At 41.8% G+C, this 17,493-nt stretch overlaps 1 protein-coding gene across 3 annotated transcripts in view; it reads left to right on the top strand.

The window, feature by feature from the left end:
- Window positions 1-17,493, top strand: part of ENTPD1 (ectonucleoside triphosphate diphosphohydrolase 1) — a 110,916-nt gene that overhangs the window by 80,850 nt on the left and 12,573 nt on the right. For all 3 annotated transcript variants that reach the window (XM_020996784.2, XM_020996783.2, XM_020996782.2), the window contains 5 exons: window positions 3,290-3,440; window positions 5,830-5,989; window positions 6,881-7,120; window positions 10,655-10,915; window positions 15,640-15,747. In XM_020996784.2, the coding sequence (XP_020852443.1) occupies window positions 3,290-3,440; window positions 5,830-5,989; window positions 6,881-7,120; window positions 10,655-10,915; window positions 15,640-15,747 (920 nt within the window). The remainder of the gene's footprint in view (window positions 1-3,289; window positions 3,441-5,829; window positions 5,990-6,880; window positions 7,121-10,654; window positions 10,916-15,639; window positions 15,748-17,493) is intronic.

Genomic DNA, 17,493 nt, shown 5'->3' with positions numbered 1-17,493 from the left:
TACAGATTCAGGAATTATAGGTGTAGACATGATCATTGAACCTTTAGGGATGGATGAGCTCAGTAAGGGAGGGCACAGGATGGAGCCCTGTATGAATACTCATGTTAAGGAGACAGGAGATGGATAACAATTCATCAAAGACTGAGAAGGAAAAGTCAGGCAGGAAACTAAAGAAACAGGAAAGAGCAGAGTCATGAAGCCAAGGCAAGACAGAGTGTCTAGGAGGGGGATGTGGCTAATAGCAGTAATAATAGCTCACATTTATAGAGTACATTGCAGGTCTTCTCATTTGAGCCTGACAACAAACCTCTGAGGTAGGGGCTAGGAATATCCGCATTTTACAGGTGAGGAAACCAGAGCTGAAAAGGGTTGAGTGATTTGGCCAGCAGTTACACACTTAGTATCTGAGGCAGGATTTAAACTCAGGCTTTCCTGGCTCCAACTCCAATGTTTTATCTACTGTATCATGTAGCTGATTCATAGTATAAGAAGATATAGAAAGTTCACAGAGGAGGAGAAAGAAAAGGCTAACAGCTTTAGCAGCTGAGGTTACTTGTTACCTTTAAGGAAACAGTTTCAGAAAAATGTTAGGGGAGAATGGAGATAAAACCTAGAGCTGCACCATCCCTTCCCATCATCCCCCAGCTATGGCATGGCAGCTTAAAGTTTAGACAGGGGCCATGGGGCGCAAAGCAGCCGGGCCAAGGAAAGGGGGTTCATTGCCATTTGGCCTGTCTCTTGTCGTAGCCCTACCAGGGAGTTAGGACAGTGGGAAGTGGATAAACCTTAAAGGTTGCCTGCTTTGGAGAAGGGAGAACAAATCACTGGAAGTGGAGAGAGTAACTCCCAGAAACAAAATGGTTCCTACAGCCCATAGATCCAGAGCCCCTGACCCAAGCTGAGGAGCAAGGGTGGGGGCTAGCTTAGTTTCGGAATTTTGGTTCCAATCAGTTCATTGGTCAGCTTAGGAAAGCCTCGATAGGATTAATGGGTCTCTACTTTTTTCTTTGTCTCTTCAGTAACTTCTATATGCTCTGTAAATCATATAGTCTGTTTAATGTTTTCCCTGTAATTAACCAATCCTCATTAAACATCCTCTTCTGACTTGGGCCTGTTAAGGGAAGAGGACATCTACACAGATCTGTGTAGGACTGGAAGCAACTGAAGTTTAATTGCCTGGTGAAACAAATGCCTATGATTATGAAGATCAGAGTGCAATAAATAGTAAGGCTACTGGAATGGAAACCAGGAATTTTAAGTTCATTTCTCTTGTATAACTTGGAAACGGAACTCTATCTCATCCCAACAAGTGATAACATGTAAAAGGAAAAGAGTCAAGAGGCATTGGAGGCCCAGGGAAGGGGGAGAATGGAATTTACAAAACAGTTTCCATGCCAGAGTCCTTTTGGATCCAGCCCTTAAGAAGCACAATGTGCATAGTTCCAAAAGGATTTAGACAAGTTGTACAGAGTCAATCACTAATATTCACATAGTGTGGGCCTAAGTTAATTAATTTTCATATTGTTCATTTCAGTAGCATTTGTGCTGATATACTGCATGCAAATCCGCAGAAATATTGAAAAACAGCATCAGAATTTTTTTCTTCTCATCCTGGTGTGATAGGGCCTTTTGAAACGGACCCGAACCGAGCTTTCTAATACATCATTGGTAGACCTGTAGTGTACTGTAAATGTTTCGGAGAGGAACATGGCAGCATACAATAAGAATCACAAAACGGTACTTTTTGCCCAAGTGATTCCATTGCTCAGACTTTAGAGGATCACAGACTGAGAACTGGAAGTGATCTTAGAGGTCACTTAGTTCAGCTCCCTCATTGTATAGACAAGGAAACCGAGACTTGGAAAGGACAAAGAGGCAACACGTTTCTTGGTTATTGCCTGTTAATTCATTTACTTCTGCTTTTTTAAATGCTAAGGGCTCTAATATAAGATTTTATTTCTTTATAATACGTTAATTTGTTTTTGCTGATGATTGTTTATAGCAAATTTTTAAAAAGAAAAAGAAAACCTGCTGACTGAGCACTTTTTTGGGGTGTAGTGATTGGCTGAGACACTGCCAGCTGGGAAGCTGTTATGTTTTTATAGGCTGCACACTAGAGATTTAAGGCAGCGCTGAGCTTCTATAGCCTGGTATACGAAAAAGGCACTATAATGAAAGCTTAAAGATCTAGATTCTAGTCCTTTTCTGTAATAGACTTATGAGTGATTCTGAACAAGCTCACTTCCCTGGGTTTCAGTTTCTTCTTCTGTAAAGTGAGGATTTAGGGCTACATAATTCTTATTACTTCATAGTACTCAGCACATAGTAGGTGCTTAATACATGTTTATTGACTGATTTATTGCTGTAGCTCTCATTACCTTAAGTCTGCCCCATTCTCTATTCTTGCTTTCCCCACGCTTCCTGAAGTGTTTGGGCCAACATCTTAAGGCCCCACATGGTACAGCGAGGGCAAGATGTCTCAGGCCCACCTAGGTTTATATTTATGAGCATGGATTAGAATAACATTTTTCAGATTTATGAGCATTCCATCTCCTACCTGTATGCCTTGGCCCAGGCTGTCTCTCATGCCTGGAATGTTTCTCCTTCTCATTTATGCGTCTTGGAACCCTTGATTCCCTTAACAAAGTTCAGCTCAAGGGATACTTCCTTCAAGAGGGATTTATAGCACATGTGGGACTCCACATGTTGAGGCCATCTATCCATGCTTGACATTGGCTTTTTTAAAAAAAACAAAATGTTATTGGTACCTATCGTGTAAATTTTCCCCTGTACCTCTCCCTTTGCCCCTCCCAGACAGCCACACTTTATAACAAAGAATATTTTAAAAGAAATAAAGAAAAAGAGGAAGAATAGCTAAGACAATCAGCAAAACCAGTCAAAACATCAAAAACAATCTGAAAATATTCCAAACCCTTTGATGTTCCACCTCTGCAAAAGGGGTAGGGGGAAGGGGGAAGAAGAGTTCAATTTGATCCAATGATGGAGAACAAATGTTTCTGGAGAGGTACTGTAGTATATAGTAAAAATATCAATGGAGTTCATCTGAAGATGTGGGTTCTAGTCCTAACTTAGAAGAGTCGACATAGGGAACCAGAGGTTTTCAAAGAAAAACAAACCTCTGGGAGGTCTGGGGGGTAGGTGTGGAATGTAAACACAAGGAGTCCAACCCCAGCTTTATCCTGTGGTGTCTCATAGTGCAATCTATGAAGCTTTTGAACTTATTCAGCAGCATTAGAATCGTTTATTATGGTTTACTCGATATCTCCAGGTCCTGGCATCTCAGGGTATGCCCAGAATGTGGAAGATGTAGGTTTTTACCTAAATCAGTGCATGGACAAAGCTCAGCAAGTGATTCCCAAGGAGCAGCAGCATCAGACCCCTGTTTATCTCGGAGCCACGGCTGGCATGAGGTTGCTCAGGTATAGCAGCATCTAGGAACCTATGATAGGGTTAGGATTTGGGGTTCAAGGCAATGTCCCCGTTGTAGTAGTTAAATCCTCCATCTTGCAAAAGTCCAAGAGGGGAACAAGGATTTCAATCAAGATTCACTGAACAGACTCACTGGACCTCAGAGCTCAAAGTGAGCTCAGAGACCATTTGGTCCAACCTGTACTCAATTACGAATCTCCTCTATGCTATCCCCAATAAACAGAAACATAACTAGCCTATGGCCACTAAGACTTTCCACCACGGTGAGGAATTTGAGGCTGCAAAAATTTGAATCCTCTACTTCTTTAGAAAGAGGTGAAGGGGGGCACTAGGTGGTACAATCGATAGAGCACCGCCCCTGAAGTCAGGAGGACCTGAGTTGAAATCTGGCCTCCGACCAAACACTTGACACTGTGACCCTAGGCAAGTCACTTAACTCCAATTGCCCCCCCCAAAAAAGAAGAGGTGAAGGGAGTGTGAGCTCAGATGCCAACCAAGAAGTGGGGAAGAGGATGTTTGGCTCTCCTTTGACTCCAGGATAAAAATGCAAACATCTGTTTGGCATTTCAAGCCCTTCACAATTTAGCTCCAGCCTCTCTTTACAAGCTGAGTACACCTTATTCCCCCTCACACACTCTATAATCCAGCCAAACAATCTATGTGCCTATTCCCAACACATGACATTTCCTCTCTCACTCCCATATGCCTTGGCACACAGGCTGTCACCCATATCAGGAAGGCTTCTCTCTCTCATTTTAGCATCTTAGGACCCCAGCTCCTTTTAAGGCTCAGCTCAAGTGCTATCTCCTTCAAGAAGCCTTTTTAAATTCCCCCTCCTGCTAGAAAAAAAAATCACTTTGTACTTATTTTGCAAATATTCTGTATTTGTTTTATCTGGGAACATGTCATAATCTTCCTGTAGAATGGAAGCTCCTCGTGGGCAGGGACAGTCTCACTTTTGTGTTTGGGTCCCCAGCACCTGGCACAGGTGATTGTTGATTGATATGATCCCTGATTTTCCCTCCCTCTCAACTAAACCTGACTTGCTTCTTGTGGTCTTGTCTCATCATGAATCACAAAGTTGTTTTGAAGGTACGTTTTGTGTCCCTTGACTCAGATGGTGCTGCTTTTCCCAGGCAGCAATTGCCTCAAGTGACAAAATTGCTACTTGTGGTTCTGCCAACAAGTGGTCATCCGGTGTTTGATGAGAGCCTCCTGAGCAGATTCCCTTTTTCTTCTTTTGGACAGCTCTCATTGTTAAATGTTTTTCTTCTCAGCAAACTGAAATTTGAGTCCCTGAAATTTCCGCCCATTGCTCTTAAGTCTGCCCTCAAGGATAAAGTATAAGTATGATCTCTCTTCCGTGGGACAGCCTTTCAGATTCTGGAAATCAGACATCATGTACCCCCTAAATCTTCTCTCCAACTAGGCACCTCCAGTTCTTTTTGACCATTTCTCATGTGGCATGAACTCAAGATTCTTCACCATCCTGGTAGTCACCTTAATCAATTAAAAAAACAAACCATTTTTTTGCTTTTTGATGAGGTAATTGGAGTTAAGTGACTTGCCCGGGTCACACCACTAGTAAATGTCAAGTGTCTAAGGCCAGATTTGAACTCAGGTCCTTCTGACTCCGAGGCCAGAGCTCTATCCACTGCACCACCTAGCTGCCCCAAATAAAAAGCATTTATTAAGCACCTACTATATACCAGGCACTATACTAGATGGTGGGAATACAATTTAGAAAGTGAGACAAGCCCTGCTTTCAAGGAGCTTATATTCTACAAGGCTGTTGCAGTTGTTTGTCCTTTGTTCTTAAAGAGGATCGATGACATCCAGAAGGTGATGTCTTGACTTGCAAGTGAATTGGATTTAAGCGAGGCAAGGCTATGCAGAGCCACCAGCCTCACTCTCTCTTCTGGAGCCACATGGGTCCAATGGCAAGATATAGATCAGGACAACTGCGGGGATATGTATGAATGGACAAGTCAATACAAAACAAATACAAAGTGAAGGGGGATGGGCACTACCAAGCACTTAGTACTGATTGGTTGGCAAAGAGAACCAAAATGACATCACTATGTTGGGATCAATGTATGTTATTTAGTACTAAGTGCTTAATAGATGCTTGTTGACTGCCTGACTGACTGACAAGCGGGGCAATCAGGAAGGGTCTTTTGAAAGAGGTGTCACTTGAGCTGCCAGAAGGCAGACTGAGGTGGCCTGAGAGTAGGAGTCCCAAGTTAGTCATTGTTACCTCCTCTCAGGTCTAGGGATCTTGTTTCCTGGTGGTAATTTGCCCTGGTGTAGGGTGGGTGAGGGAGGTTGGGATCTCAGGACTAGTAGCTAACAGAGCTCTTCTTTGTGTTGGGGGTCCAGGATGGAGAGCAGCCTCCTGGCGGACAAAGTCCTGACAGCTGTGAAACAGAGCCTCTCTTCTTACCCTTTTGATTTCCAAGGGGCCAGGATCATCACTGGCCAGGAAGAAGGTGCCTATGGCTGGATTACCATTAACTACTTGTTAGGCAAATTCAACCAGGTAATATCAATCCTCTAGGATGTGTGGGAGTGGCTGCCTGGACGCCCGCACAGTTTGTGTCCTGGGAAGTATATTGGTGGTGTCACCAGCAGTTCCAATTCTACTGCTAAGAATGTGTGATTATACTGGCATCCTTGGCCCCAGCTTAATGCCCTGCACACAGTAAATGCCAAATAAATGCTTGTTGATTGATATGTAACTATGAGTCTGAGATTTCAGAGTGAAATCTTTCTCAGAGAACTAAAGTTATCTGCCCCTTATGAGGAAATTGCTTTTTGAGCGATTAGTAGCATGTGTTAGCCTGTACTGAAGTCCTCTTTTGATGCCACACTCTGGTGTAGCAGGGTGCTCAGAGGTGAGGCTGGTAGAAGATGCTAGCAAATTACCAAGCATTCATGTAGGGACCTGGCAAAGGATTCTTGTCTGAGGACCAGCCTCCTCTGCAATGGACTGTCATCTGAGGACCAGCCTAGCCAAGTTCAAGGAGGGTAATCAGTAGGCAAGCCAAGGAAGGATAGAGTTTTGGAGCTGTAACATCTCTCCAAGACCCTCTACTGAGGCACAGAGGAGTTGCAATTTGTTTCAGTGGAGGGAGAACCCCCACTGATGAAACCAAAGATCTCAGAAGCACTGACCTAATGGGAGAACACTGTAGAATGGAAAATCTCTGGGCTTGTGTCCCTAATGTTTACTGGGAACCCCTCTTTTCTGGCCATTGATTTTGGCATAGATTCCATCCCTCTTCCAAAGCTATGCCTCGCCTTGCCCCTGGGCCCCTGCTCCTTTTCTTCCTGCACTTGAATCTAGGAAGGGGTGTGTCACAGGGCACATGGTAGGTGTGGGGCCGTCCACTCCTACCTATAGTAGCATAATAAGCTTCATCTCTTTTAGACTGTCAGCTGGCTCAGACTTCTGCCCAGAAGAGAAGGTCCCCAGGAAACCTCTGGGGCCTTGGACCTTGGAGGAGCCTCTACACAAATAACTTTCGTGCCCCTCAATGACCAGATTGAGTCCCAAGGCAACTCCCTACACTTCCGTCTCTATGGCAAGAGCTACAATGTGTATACACACAGCTTCCTGTGTTATGGGAAGGATCAAGCTCTCCGGCTAAAACTAGTCAGCAGCATTCAGGCAAGTCTAACCGATTCCAGATCCTGCCTCCCCCACATCTGCAAGCATGACCTCACATCCTGTTTTCTCTGCCTCACACATTATCATTACTGAGGTTGGGCTCAGCAATACACCCCCCAGCCCTGACCAATTTTTGACAAGTTATCTGACAAAATTTGGTGGACCCTAATTTTGACAGTTGTTTATTCCCAGCATCCCCTCCTCTTACACCTCCCACATCCAACACATTTCTTTAGTATGTCAAAGATTTAGAGCTGGAAAGGGACCACGGGGATTATTCACTCTGTTCCCCCTCATTTTACAGATGAGGAAATTAAGGCCCAGCAAGGTGAAGTAGGAGGCAGCTTGACAGCGCAGTGTATAGAGCATGGGCCTAGAGTCAGGAAGACCTGAGTTCAAATCTGGCCTCAGACACTTACTAGCTATGTGACCCTGGGCAAGTCACCTGACCCTGTTTGCCTCAGTTTCCTCATCTGTAAAATGAGCTGGAGAAGGAAATGGAAGACCACTCCAGTATCTTTGCCAAGAAATCCCCATGGACAGTGTGGTCCACAGGGTCACAAAGAGTAGAACATGACTGAACAACAATAACGATGTGAAGTGATTTGCCTATAGGCACAAAGAAAGCAAATGGCCAAGCCAGGATTCAAAAACAGGCCTGTCCATTTCAAATCCAGTGTCCTACCTCTCTTATAAAATATCTCCAGCCATAATTTTCAAACTAATCCAGGAAACTAATTTTTAAACAATCCCCAGGAGACTACTTCTTACTGCTATAAGACTACCAATGAAAATAGCTTGGCAAGACGTGATATGCCCTGAGGAGGGTAATTGTGGCTTTTTCCTGCTATGGGTCACATGGCCATTAAGAAGCCGGCTGAGTTGCTATGAGTTTTTGTCATCCGTTGTTAGGAGTTTTTATCTTCATTTCATAACAACAAAAAGAAGATTGTTATAAAAAGCCTGTTAATGAGAAACATTTTAGTAAAAGCCACAGTTTGAGTAGACCAATTGACCTTCAAAATTCCATATCCAAACACTTTCTGTATTTAAAGATACAAGAAGCCAGGCTTGCTCTGCTAGCTCCCAATCACCTCTCTTTTCTTTTCACTACAAAGAAAAGCCTCACTCTCCTCAGCCTCTCTCTTCCAGGTCCTTGCCCTGGTTTTTCACTTTTACCTTTATAGCCGGGGGTACTTCCACCAAATGAACTTGGGCTCCCCCAAGTTAGCATCATAGGGTTATCATTTTAGGGTTGGAAGGGACCTTAAAAGCCATAAAGTCCTACAGATCAAGGAATGGAGGTACGGAGGTCCCAGATAGTGAAGAGGCAGCTAGGTGGTGCCATAGTGGATAGAGCAATGGCCTTAGAGTCAGGCAGACTCATTTTCCTGAGTTCAAATCTGTCCTCAGATACTTAGGAGTTGTGTGACCCTGGAGAAGTCACTTCACCCATTTGCCTCAGTTTCTTTATCTGTGAAATGAGCTGGAGAAAGGAAATGGCAAACCATTCCAGTATCTTTGCCAAGATAACTCCAAATGGGGTCCCCAACAGTTGGACCCAAATGAAACAACTGAACAATAACAAAAGGTGGTAAGGAACACAGCTGGGTTTTGAACTCAGATATTCAGACTCCAAAAGTCAAGCTCTTTCCCTTGTACCAAGGGGCAAAAGCTTGGGAATTTTAGCTGAAATTCTGCCATAAGCCTTTGCCCTTAAAGTCATTTAAGTCAAGCTTGTAGTGAGCCTAAAGTATTACTAGGACCACTTTCAATCTGGTTGTCTAGATAGCCCAAGGATGGTATTTTTTAACATTTGTGACAAACTCCAGATCACACTACTGACATGTTATACAACTTCCCAGAGAAATGATCTCTTTATCATTGACACTCCTACTGTGTCTCATTTTTTTTTGGCACCTCCCTTAAGCTCTAATTTTCTTTCTTTCTTTCTTCCTTCCTTCCTTTCTTTCTTTCTTGCTTGCTTGCTTTCTTTCTTGCTTTTTTTGGTGAGGCAATTGTGATTAAGTGACTTGCCCAGGGTCACACAGCTAGTAAGTGTCATGTGTCTGAGACTGGATTTGAACTCATGTCCTCCTGACTCTAAGGCCAGAGCTCTATCCATTATGCTCTAATTTTCAAAAAATGTTTAATTATTGCTTTTAAAAAAACCAAAACCTTATTATTAATTTTTGAGTGCCATCGCTGTTGGACTAGATGACTTTTAAGTTTCCTTACAACCCAAATGGAACTCTCTCTTATGACAAAGAAGAACAGTTAAGCAAGAACAAACTCACATATTGATAAAAACTAATAGCATATGCCTCATTCAGTACCTGTAGTTGACCACCTCTCTCCCAAGAGGAGGCAAATGTGTAGCCCTCTGAAGTAAACATTGATTAATGCATTGATCTGAGTTATGATGTCTTTGAGATTATTCTCTTTTATATTATTATGGTCCTTGTTGTGCATATTATTTTGCCTTGGTTCTGCCTACTTTACTCTACATCAGTTCAAATCCTTCCCAAGTTTCTCTGAATTCTTCATTGTTATTGTTCAGTCATTCAGTCATGTCCAACTCTTTTCATGACCCCATGGACCACAGCATGCCAATACTGTCCATGGGTTTTTCTTGGCAAAGATACTAGAGTGTTTTGCCATTTCCTTCTCTAGTGGATTAAGGCAAACAGAAGTTAAGTGACTTGCCCAGGGTCACACTGCTAGTAAGTGCTGAAGCATATCTGAATTCAGGTCTTCCTGATTCCAGAGCCAGTGCTCTATCTACTAAGAATTCTTCATAGTTATCATTTATTATAGTACAATAATATTCTACTACAATCATACACTATCATTTGTTCAGCCATTCCCAAATAGACACCCACCTTGTTTCCAGTTTTTGGTGTTGTATTAGATCTGTGATTTCACTGGTGTGGAGAACTCCCAGTGAGGAAACTCCCTCTAGCAAAGCAGAGCAACAATTACTTGATTCTACAGATCTCCTGCCTAGGGCTCTAAGAGCTTAAGTATTACCTGGGGCCAGACAACCAACTTGTAGTCCTTGAATAGGTCTTCCTGACATTTTGACTAGCTTTCTGTCTACTATGCTGTGCTTTCATCCTTCTATTTTCTTGTTGCCACAGAAAACAAAAATTAAAAAAAAAAAGGCTGTAACAGTTTAGCACTCATTTTGGCATTCTGGATATTTGTGTGTGTATCACCCCTACTAGGTCCTTTAAAGTCTGTCTTACTTATCTTTGAAACTCAGAAGGGCTACTATGTGCATATTAAGCACCTACTAAGTGCTCAATATGTTTGAATGGATAAATGAATACCAGTGAATGTGTTATATCAGTGAATGAATATACTATGTCAATTCTGCTTAGATGGGGTGTAAGGAACAAGGAGGACATTAATAACAGCCCTAAGTCCTGCTCCTACAAAAACAAACCTAAGATGTATGTTGTGAGATCACGTTGTGGCTCCTTCCCTTCCCATGGCCTTGCAGGTCATGGATTTCCGTATTTTCTCGTGTAGGATGCAGAGAATGGACTCCTAAGGGATCCATGCTTCCACCCTGGCTATGAAAAGGATGTGAACATAAGTGAGTTCTTCAACACACCCTGCATCACAAAGGATAAGAAATCATTTCCATTTCGGAGACTTCAAATACAGGGTACTGGAAACTACTCGGCATGCCTGCAGAGTATTCAGAAGATCTTCAACACCACCTATTGTCCTTACTCAAGGTGTTCTTTCAATGGAGTTTTCCTGCCATTCTTACATGGAGATTTTGGGGTAAGTAGAGGAAATGATTTGGCATTTCAGATCTCAGTTTTTAAGGAGGTAGAAATGAATACCATGACTGAATGCTTCTCCTGAGGTGTAATCACTGACTTTGAAAGTCCCAGGAAGACTTTATTTCATTTCAACATTGGGCAGGAGACATTTGATCGTGGTCTGAATTAAGGCTGTTTTTCTTAACCGTGTGGAACATCGGAGCTCTACATTTCATGGATTCATAGCCTTTTAGACTAAAATCTTTCCCTTGTTGAGGATAAGTGGCTGATTGGCATTCAAGCTTTGTGACCTCACATTTGCTGACCATTCTTGGTGGCAGTGATAGGAAGCCAGACCGGGCTGCTGCAGTAGTTTTGATGGGACAGCTTCAAGGGAGCAAGAAAGTAGCACCCTTTGAGTTCACACCCCCTTCCTACTTATCCAGGAAACTGATTACCAAGAATGAGACAGCCAGGCAGGAAAGGAAACCAGCATTTTTTAAGTGCTTGCTATATGGTAGGTACTGTGCTAAATGGTAAAGATGTTAATAAAAGCAAAAAGACAGTCCTTGCTTTCTGGGACCTTGCATTCTAGTGGACAAAGATGATACATAAAAGGGAGCTGAAAGGGGGGGACAGGAAAGGAAGAAGTTACTTGCCTTGGGAGAGGAAATGAAAATTTATGGCATTGATAAAAGAAAGACTGAGAAGGAAGGATTGGCATCACTCTCTCATGCCACCTGTTTTTTCTTAGCATTAGGACATGATGGTAGGCAATCATTTTTGCTGGTAGGGGGGTCCTGGCTCTGTTAAATGACCCTGAAGGAGGAGAAGGAAAGCACTTCTAATGGAATAGTACAACAAAAAGTTTAGCCCAGAAACTGTAGATTCCCTCACTGGTTTTGCCATCATTTTGGTTATCCCCACCTTTAGGGTTTCCCTTTCAAGGTTTCACAGTCTTTCCCTATGTTCTGTAGTGGCCTTTTCAAGCAAAAAATCCTCCAATGACTGGTTAGAATGTACTATTTTACCATACTGTGATAGAATCTTGGGGTGCAGTTTGTATACCAAAAAAAAGTACAAAGTTAAGTCTCACATTACTCTCCTTAGCTTGACACAGGTTTACATGGATCAGGATTCCAGATATGTTTCCCATTTCTTGTACTTGATTTCTCCCCTCAGGTTCAATGTCAGAGTCATTTGTCTCAGCTTCTAAGGTTGCCATAAAAGCAAGACCCCAAGTTTATACTCAGGCCCAAGGCGAAACTTCTCATCTCAGTCATCCTAATGATTCTCCTCATTTCCCTGAATCAGACCCTCTCCTCTGAGCATAAAGCCCATTAAACCACCCTAGCTCTAAAAGCATTTTCCTCCTCCCCCATCCCCAAAGTTTCCCAAAATAGCTCTAATTTCTTCACAACTCTCCCCTCCCCACCCACCATCCCAGTATCATAAATCTAGCTTCCATTCTCTCACCTTGCTCTCCTCCCATCCCAGTATCTTTTTCTTGCATTTCAGCACCAGCATTAGCATAATTACTAGCATCTCCAAAATCCAACTACATTCAAGTTATTCTGGGCCCCACCAGCCTGAAGTTTCTTAATCCACATGTAATTTTACAGTTCCAGATTATTATTATTTTTTTTTGCCACAGTTGTATTTGGGACTTATGACCTCATTCTCCAGATGTAAATAGAGTCTCAAAGGCTGTCACTGTTCCTGTCATTTTGATTAACTTGTTCTTTTGGACTGCTGGACTGAATCCCATTTTGGAGGCAAATTAGAAACATCTCAAGAAGGGAGGGAATAAATGAGATCTTCAGGGATGAGATAATGAGATAATTTTAAAATTATTTTTAATGACATCTGTGAATACTATGTTAACAGCACAACTAGGAAAGCAGAATTGACTAGAACATTGTGAGGAGGGATAAATCAAAAATCAAGTTCAAAGACTTCTTAATGAGATTTATTAGAATGATGAACAATGTTCCCTAAGGAGATTGGGGAAACCACCATTGTTTATTTAGACTATGTAAAACCAAACAAGGCAGATTTCTAAAGAATATACCCAAAGGTATGCAGGCTCCTAGACTAGGGAAAAAAGAAATTGGCTATCTTATCCAGTTTTTAGGATTCTGGATTTAGGCATGGTTTTGAAATTGTGGAGTAAGAAACTAGAAGCTATTTCTAGAGAACTAGGGTGGGAGAGGAGAAGAAAAAGAAAACAAAGAGGAATTGGAGGGGGTAACCCAAAAATGGGTAAGTGGGAGAGATTTATATAGATGATTAAATGCATCTACCATATCTCAAGGAGTATTATTCTGGCTATGTAGTTCAAGAATTTCGGATTTCATTGACTTGTTTGGAACTGGAATGTTTCTAGCACCACCCAACAATTCCTTTTAGGCAGGTTGGGATGACCCCCAAATTCTGTGTTTGTTCTCTGAACTATGGAAACCTGGCAACCAATTTATCCAAGGATGATCAGGCGCTGAGAAGACTGATTTCTATTACCTAAACTCATACAGGCCTGATTAGTACCAGAAAACCAGTTTTTTAAGTCACAGAGAGATCAGTGGACAGGTCGTAATGCAGCAGTCAAGTTTATTTTCTCGCTGGCAAGGAAATCTATGTGGGTTTAACCAAGAATGTTTCTTGGTCAATAAGGAATCACAAATATAATAGCTTGGATGGAAAGGTGTTATTGACTAGTGGAAAGTGTAGAGTCAGCAGACACTTGACTTCCAATCTGCCTCTGAATCAACTAATCTTACTGGGTAAAATCTATAGAATCTGTAGAATGAGGATAATAATGTTGTATTACTTATTCTCCAGCTCTCTCTTTTTTTCTCCTCTAGACTCTATGAAGACCTCCAGTCTTCCGTTTGTACTTGTCATTGCACATTACTTCAACATATTCATCATTTCACAGCAGGTTACAACTTCCAAGTTTGCAATTAATTATTAAGAATCATATTGGAGTTATGGATGCCTTTGGAGAGGCATCTTCATTAACTACTAGGACACTACTTCCTAAATTGTACTTTGAGCAATCTGAATAGGGGTTTGATGAGAATTTTGGCTTTAGTATTAATTCTCCTTTGAAATACTAAATGGAATTATGCATGCATCAAAAATATTCCTCTGTAATCTTTCAATATGAACATTGGTTTAATTATTTATATTTTGTTCTGAAATTTCCCCAAGTCTCCTTTATCCCAGGGAAATTCCATACCCCCTCCCCCAAGCTCCCAGAGTTGCCTCTATAGCTTCTGTCAAAACATTTCAAGCTCTCTAGTCTAGTGTTCAGTGGTCTAATTGGAGATAACCTTAATTCATAATTTTCAATTAAAGAAGGCAACTCTTTCCCTAGCTCGGTGTCTTATTCTTTTTCTTACTATGTGTAAAGAAACTACTAATAGTAATTAATAGCTAGCATTTACAGAGTACTTTAATGCTTATAAATCACTTTATAAACATTATCTCATTTTAACCTCACAGCAACCATGGAAGAAGCTAAGAGCTACTATTATCACCATTTTATGAAAAGGAAACGGAGATAGATAGAAGTTAAGTGGCTTGCCCAGGATCACCCAGCTAGTACGTGTCTAAGGCTAGATTTGAACTCAGGTCCTCCTGACTCCAGCTTCAGCTCTCTCTATTCAGTACACCTCCACTATAGATAGGAAAGCACCTGTAACTATACTTAAGACCCAGGCCCACCTGCTGAATTTTTTTTTTTTACTCAATGTCTACTATGACTGGACCAGACAGCTATTAGGGTCTAATTAAAAATTATCATAGTCTTGTCCCAGCCCCTCTTGCTAGCTCTACATACTTCTACTACTGGATGGAAAGTACTTTCTTATCTTACTTCACTGCTAGCAAGGGACTCTCTCTTAGCTAAGCTTTGTACCTGTGACCCAGGACCTAACACACACCTCTGCACACAGTAGGCATCGTTGGTTTCCTTCAAAGCACAATTCAGGAACCACCTTCTGCAGGACACCTTTCCTTATTCTGCCCAACCTGGTCCCCAGTTATTTTCACTTTCTCTCTCTTAAAATTGCTTCATATTTACTTGTGTAACATCGTCCAACCAAATGCAAGCTGTTTGAGAATGAGGGACTCTTTCTTTTCTAGCCTTCACAAATGCAGTGCCTTCCACATAGTAGAGGAACAATATTTGTTGAAGTAAATTGAATCAAATGTTCAGTCAACACAACTATTCCCCAGGTCTTGATTCCTGACTCACTTCTCATCCTACTCAAGACCCTTAATAACTTTATTTATTTTTTATCCTTTTCCCTGACCATTTTAATATGCCATATGTACATTATTCTTGTAGTAATTGCCACATATAGCTTACAAAGAAAGGGTCATTTCATCATATTTTGCCTCTTAGATTTTGGGGGTCTGGATCACTTTGGAGGCCTGTAGCTTCTTGTTTACTAAATAAAGTCTGGGATTTCTTGCCAATAGGAGGTTTTATAAACCTATTCACCAAGCCTTCATTTTTTTGCCCTAGGAGGACACTGCTCTTTGAGGAAGACAGGAAATAAGACTTGATGCCCTGTGACCTTCTCAAATTTTGGACTGGGCATTCATTGCAGTCTGAGCCTCTGAGGCATGAGAAATTTTCTTTGCTGGGTGTGTTAAACTATGTCAATCCTCTCTCTCTCTCTCTCTCTCTCTCTCTCTCTCTCTCTCTCTCTCTCTCTCTCTCTCTCTCTCTCTCAGGCTTTTTCTGCTTTTTACTTTGTGATGGACTTCCTGAACTTGACAGATTCCTCTCTGGAAAGCGTGATCACCAAAATGCAAACTTTCTGCTCCCAGCCCTGGGAAGAGGTAAGTGACATATTTCTGCATCAAGGTAAGATTTGCAAAGTGCTCTACACATATTATGTCATTCGATCTTCACAACAACCCTGTGAAATTGTACAGGTATCATTATTCTCATTTTATAGATGAGAAAACTGAGGCATGTTAAGTGACTTGCCCAGGGTCTCACAGCTAGCAATAATGATTTTATAGATGATCTAGGCAATTAGATGACCATTTCATAGTCACAGGGTATTAGAGATAGAAGAGACCTTTGACATCTTCTAGTCCAGAGGTCAGCAAACTACAGACAGGCAGCTGCTGATTTTTACATTTTTAAATATAATCAAACTTTATTTAAAAAATGTAAGAAAGCTAGAACTGGAGCCATCATACCTCCTCCCACCCCCCACCACTGTCCCCCAATGCTTCAAGAACTAGCTGGTTTGGAGACTTGTATCATTCATAGCCTAACCTCATAGTTCGTGTTAAGAAAAAGAGACCTGGGGCCTAGCCCTGACAGATTATAGAAAAGACCCCATCTACAAGGGCCAAAGCAGCTGTTGTGAGTTTTAAGGGCAAGTCCATAATATACCAAAAGCAGACTACATTTTGATTGCTAATCTGCTGGGAACTAGGCATGGAGCTTTTGTCCTTCCGTGGATGCAAGAGTTGGTAGCTTTTACCTTTTCCATTGAGGATATCTATGGAATTTGGACTTAGTACCTCACTCTATAGCTGGGGTTCCCAGCCTGTTTTGGCTCCCATACCCTTTAGGTTTGAGTAAATGTTCCTGTAACCCCTCTGCAAAATGAGTGGAAATAAATTCTAGAGTTTACCATGCATGTGCATGTAATAGATAAAATAATTCATTTCAGTAGGATAATAAGATATTTACCAATTATCCCTTGCACCCACTTAATGAGCTTCCTGTACCCCATGAGATACATATACTCCAGTTTGGGAGGCCCTGCTCTAGAGACAATATTAGATTATCTGGGAAAATGGAGAAAAGCATAGATGAGTAAAGTCTGTGGAAAGTAAAAACATCTTGCTTTCCAACCTTTCTCTCACTAGGCTTTCTACTAGAGCTTCCAAAATGTGGCAGAATGGAATTTGAGTTTCACCTGCTTTGATATCACATTGAACTGGGTCAGGATTCTCTCGTTGCTGGGAATTCCAGCTCCTTGTCCTTCTGGAAAGGTGAATAGTAAGGAGCCCACAAACCCCCAATACAACCAACTCCCAACTCTAAGCACGTGTTAATTGTCTGTGCCTTTGGCTTCTCTTAGTCCTGATGGCTCCTTTTTTTTTCTTTTATTGGGCAACTGGGGTTAAGTGACTTGCCCAGGTCACACAGCTAGTAAGTGTCAAGTGTCTGGTCTGAGGTCAGATTTGAACTCGGGTCCTCCTGACTCCAGGACTGGTACTCTATCCACCTCGCCACCTAGCTGCCCCTATGATGGCCCCTTTTCTTTTGGCCATTTCTATGCCTAATAAATTCCTTACTTATTAATAGGTAAAGGAGATGAAAGGGATTACAACAAATTTAATTTTGCTACTTTTTAATACCTTTAGCAAAAAAATTTAGGGAAAGAAGAGGTTAAAAAGAGAGTTTGTAGGGCAACTAGGTGGCACAGTGGATAGAGCACCAGCCCGGAAGTCAGAAGGAACTGAGTTCAAATCCAGCCTCAGACCAAACACTTGACACTTACTAGCTGTGTGACCCTGGGCAAGTCACTTAATCCCAACTGCCTAAAAAAAAAGTGAGTG

The sequence above is a fragment of the Phascolarctos cinereus genome, unplaced genomic scaffold (genome assembly GCF_003287225.1).
Source record: "Phascolarctos cinereus isolate Bilbo 61053 unplaced genomic scaffold, phaCin_HiC Scaffold_3;HRSCAF=262, whole genome shotgun sequence".
Lineage (NCBI taxonomy): Eukaryota > Metazoa > Chordata > Mammalia > Diprotodontia > Phascolarctidae > Phascolarctos > Phascolarctos cinereus.
Note: the sequence above shows the minus strand (reverse complement) of the source record. Positions and strands in the feature narration are given on the sequence as shown.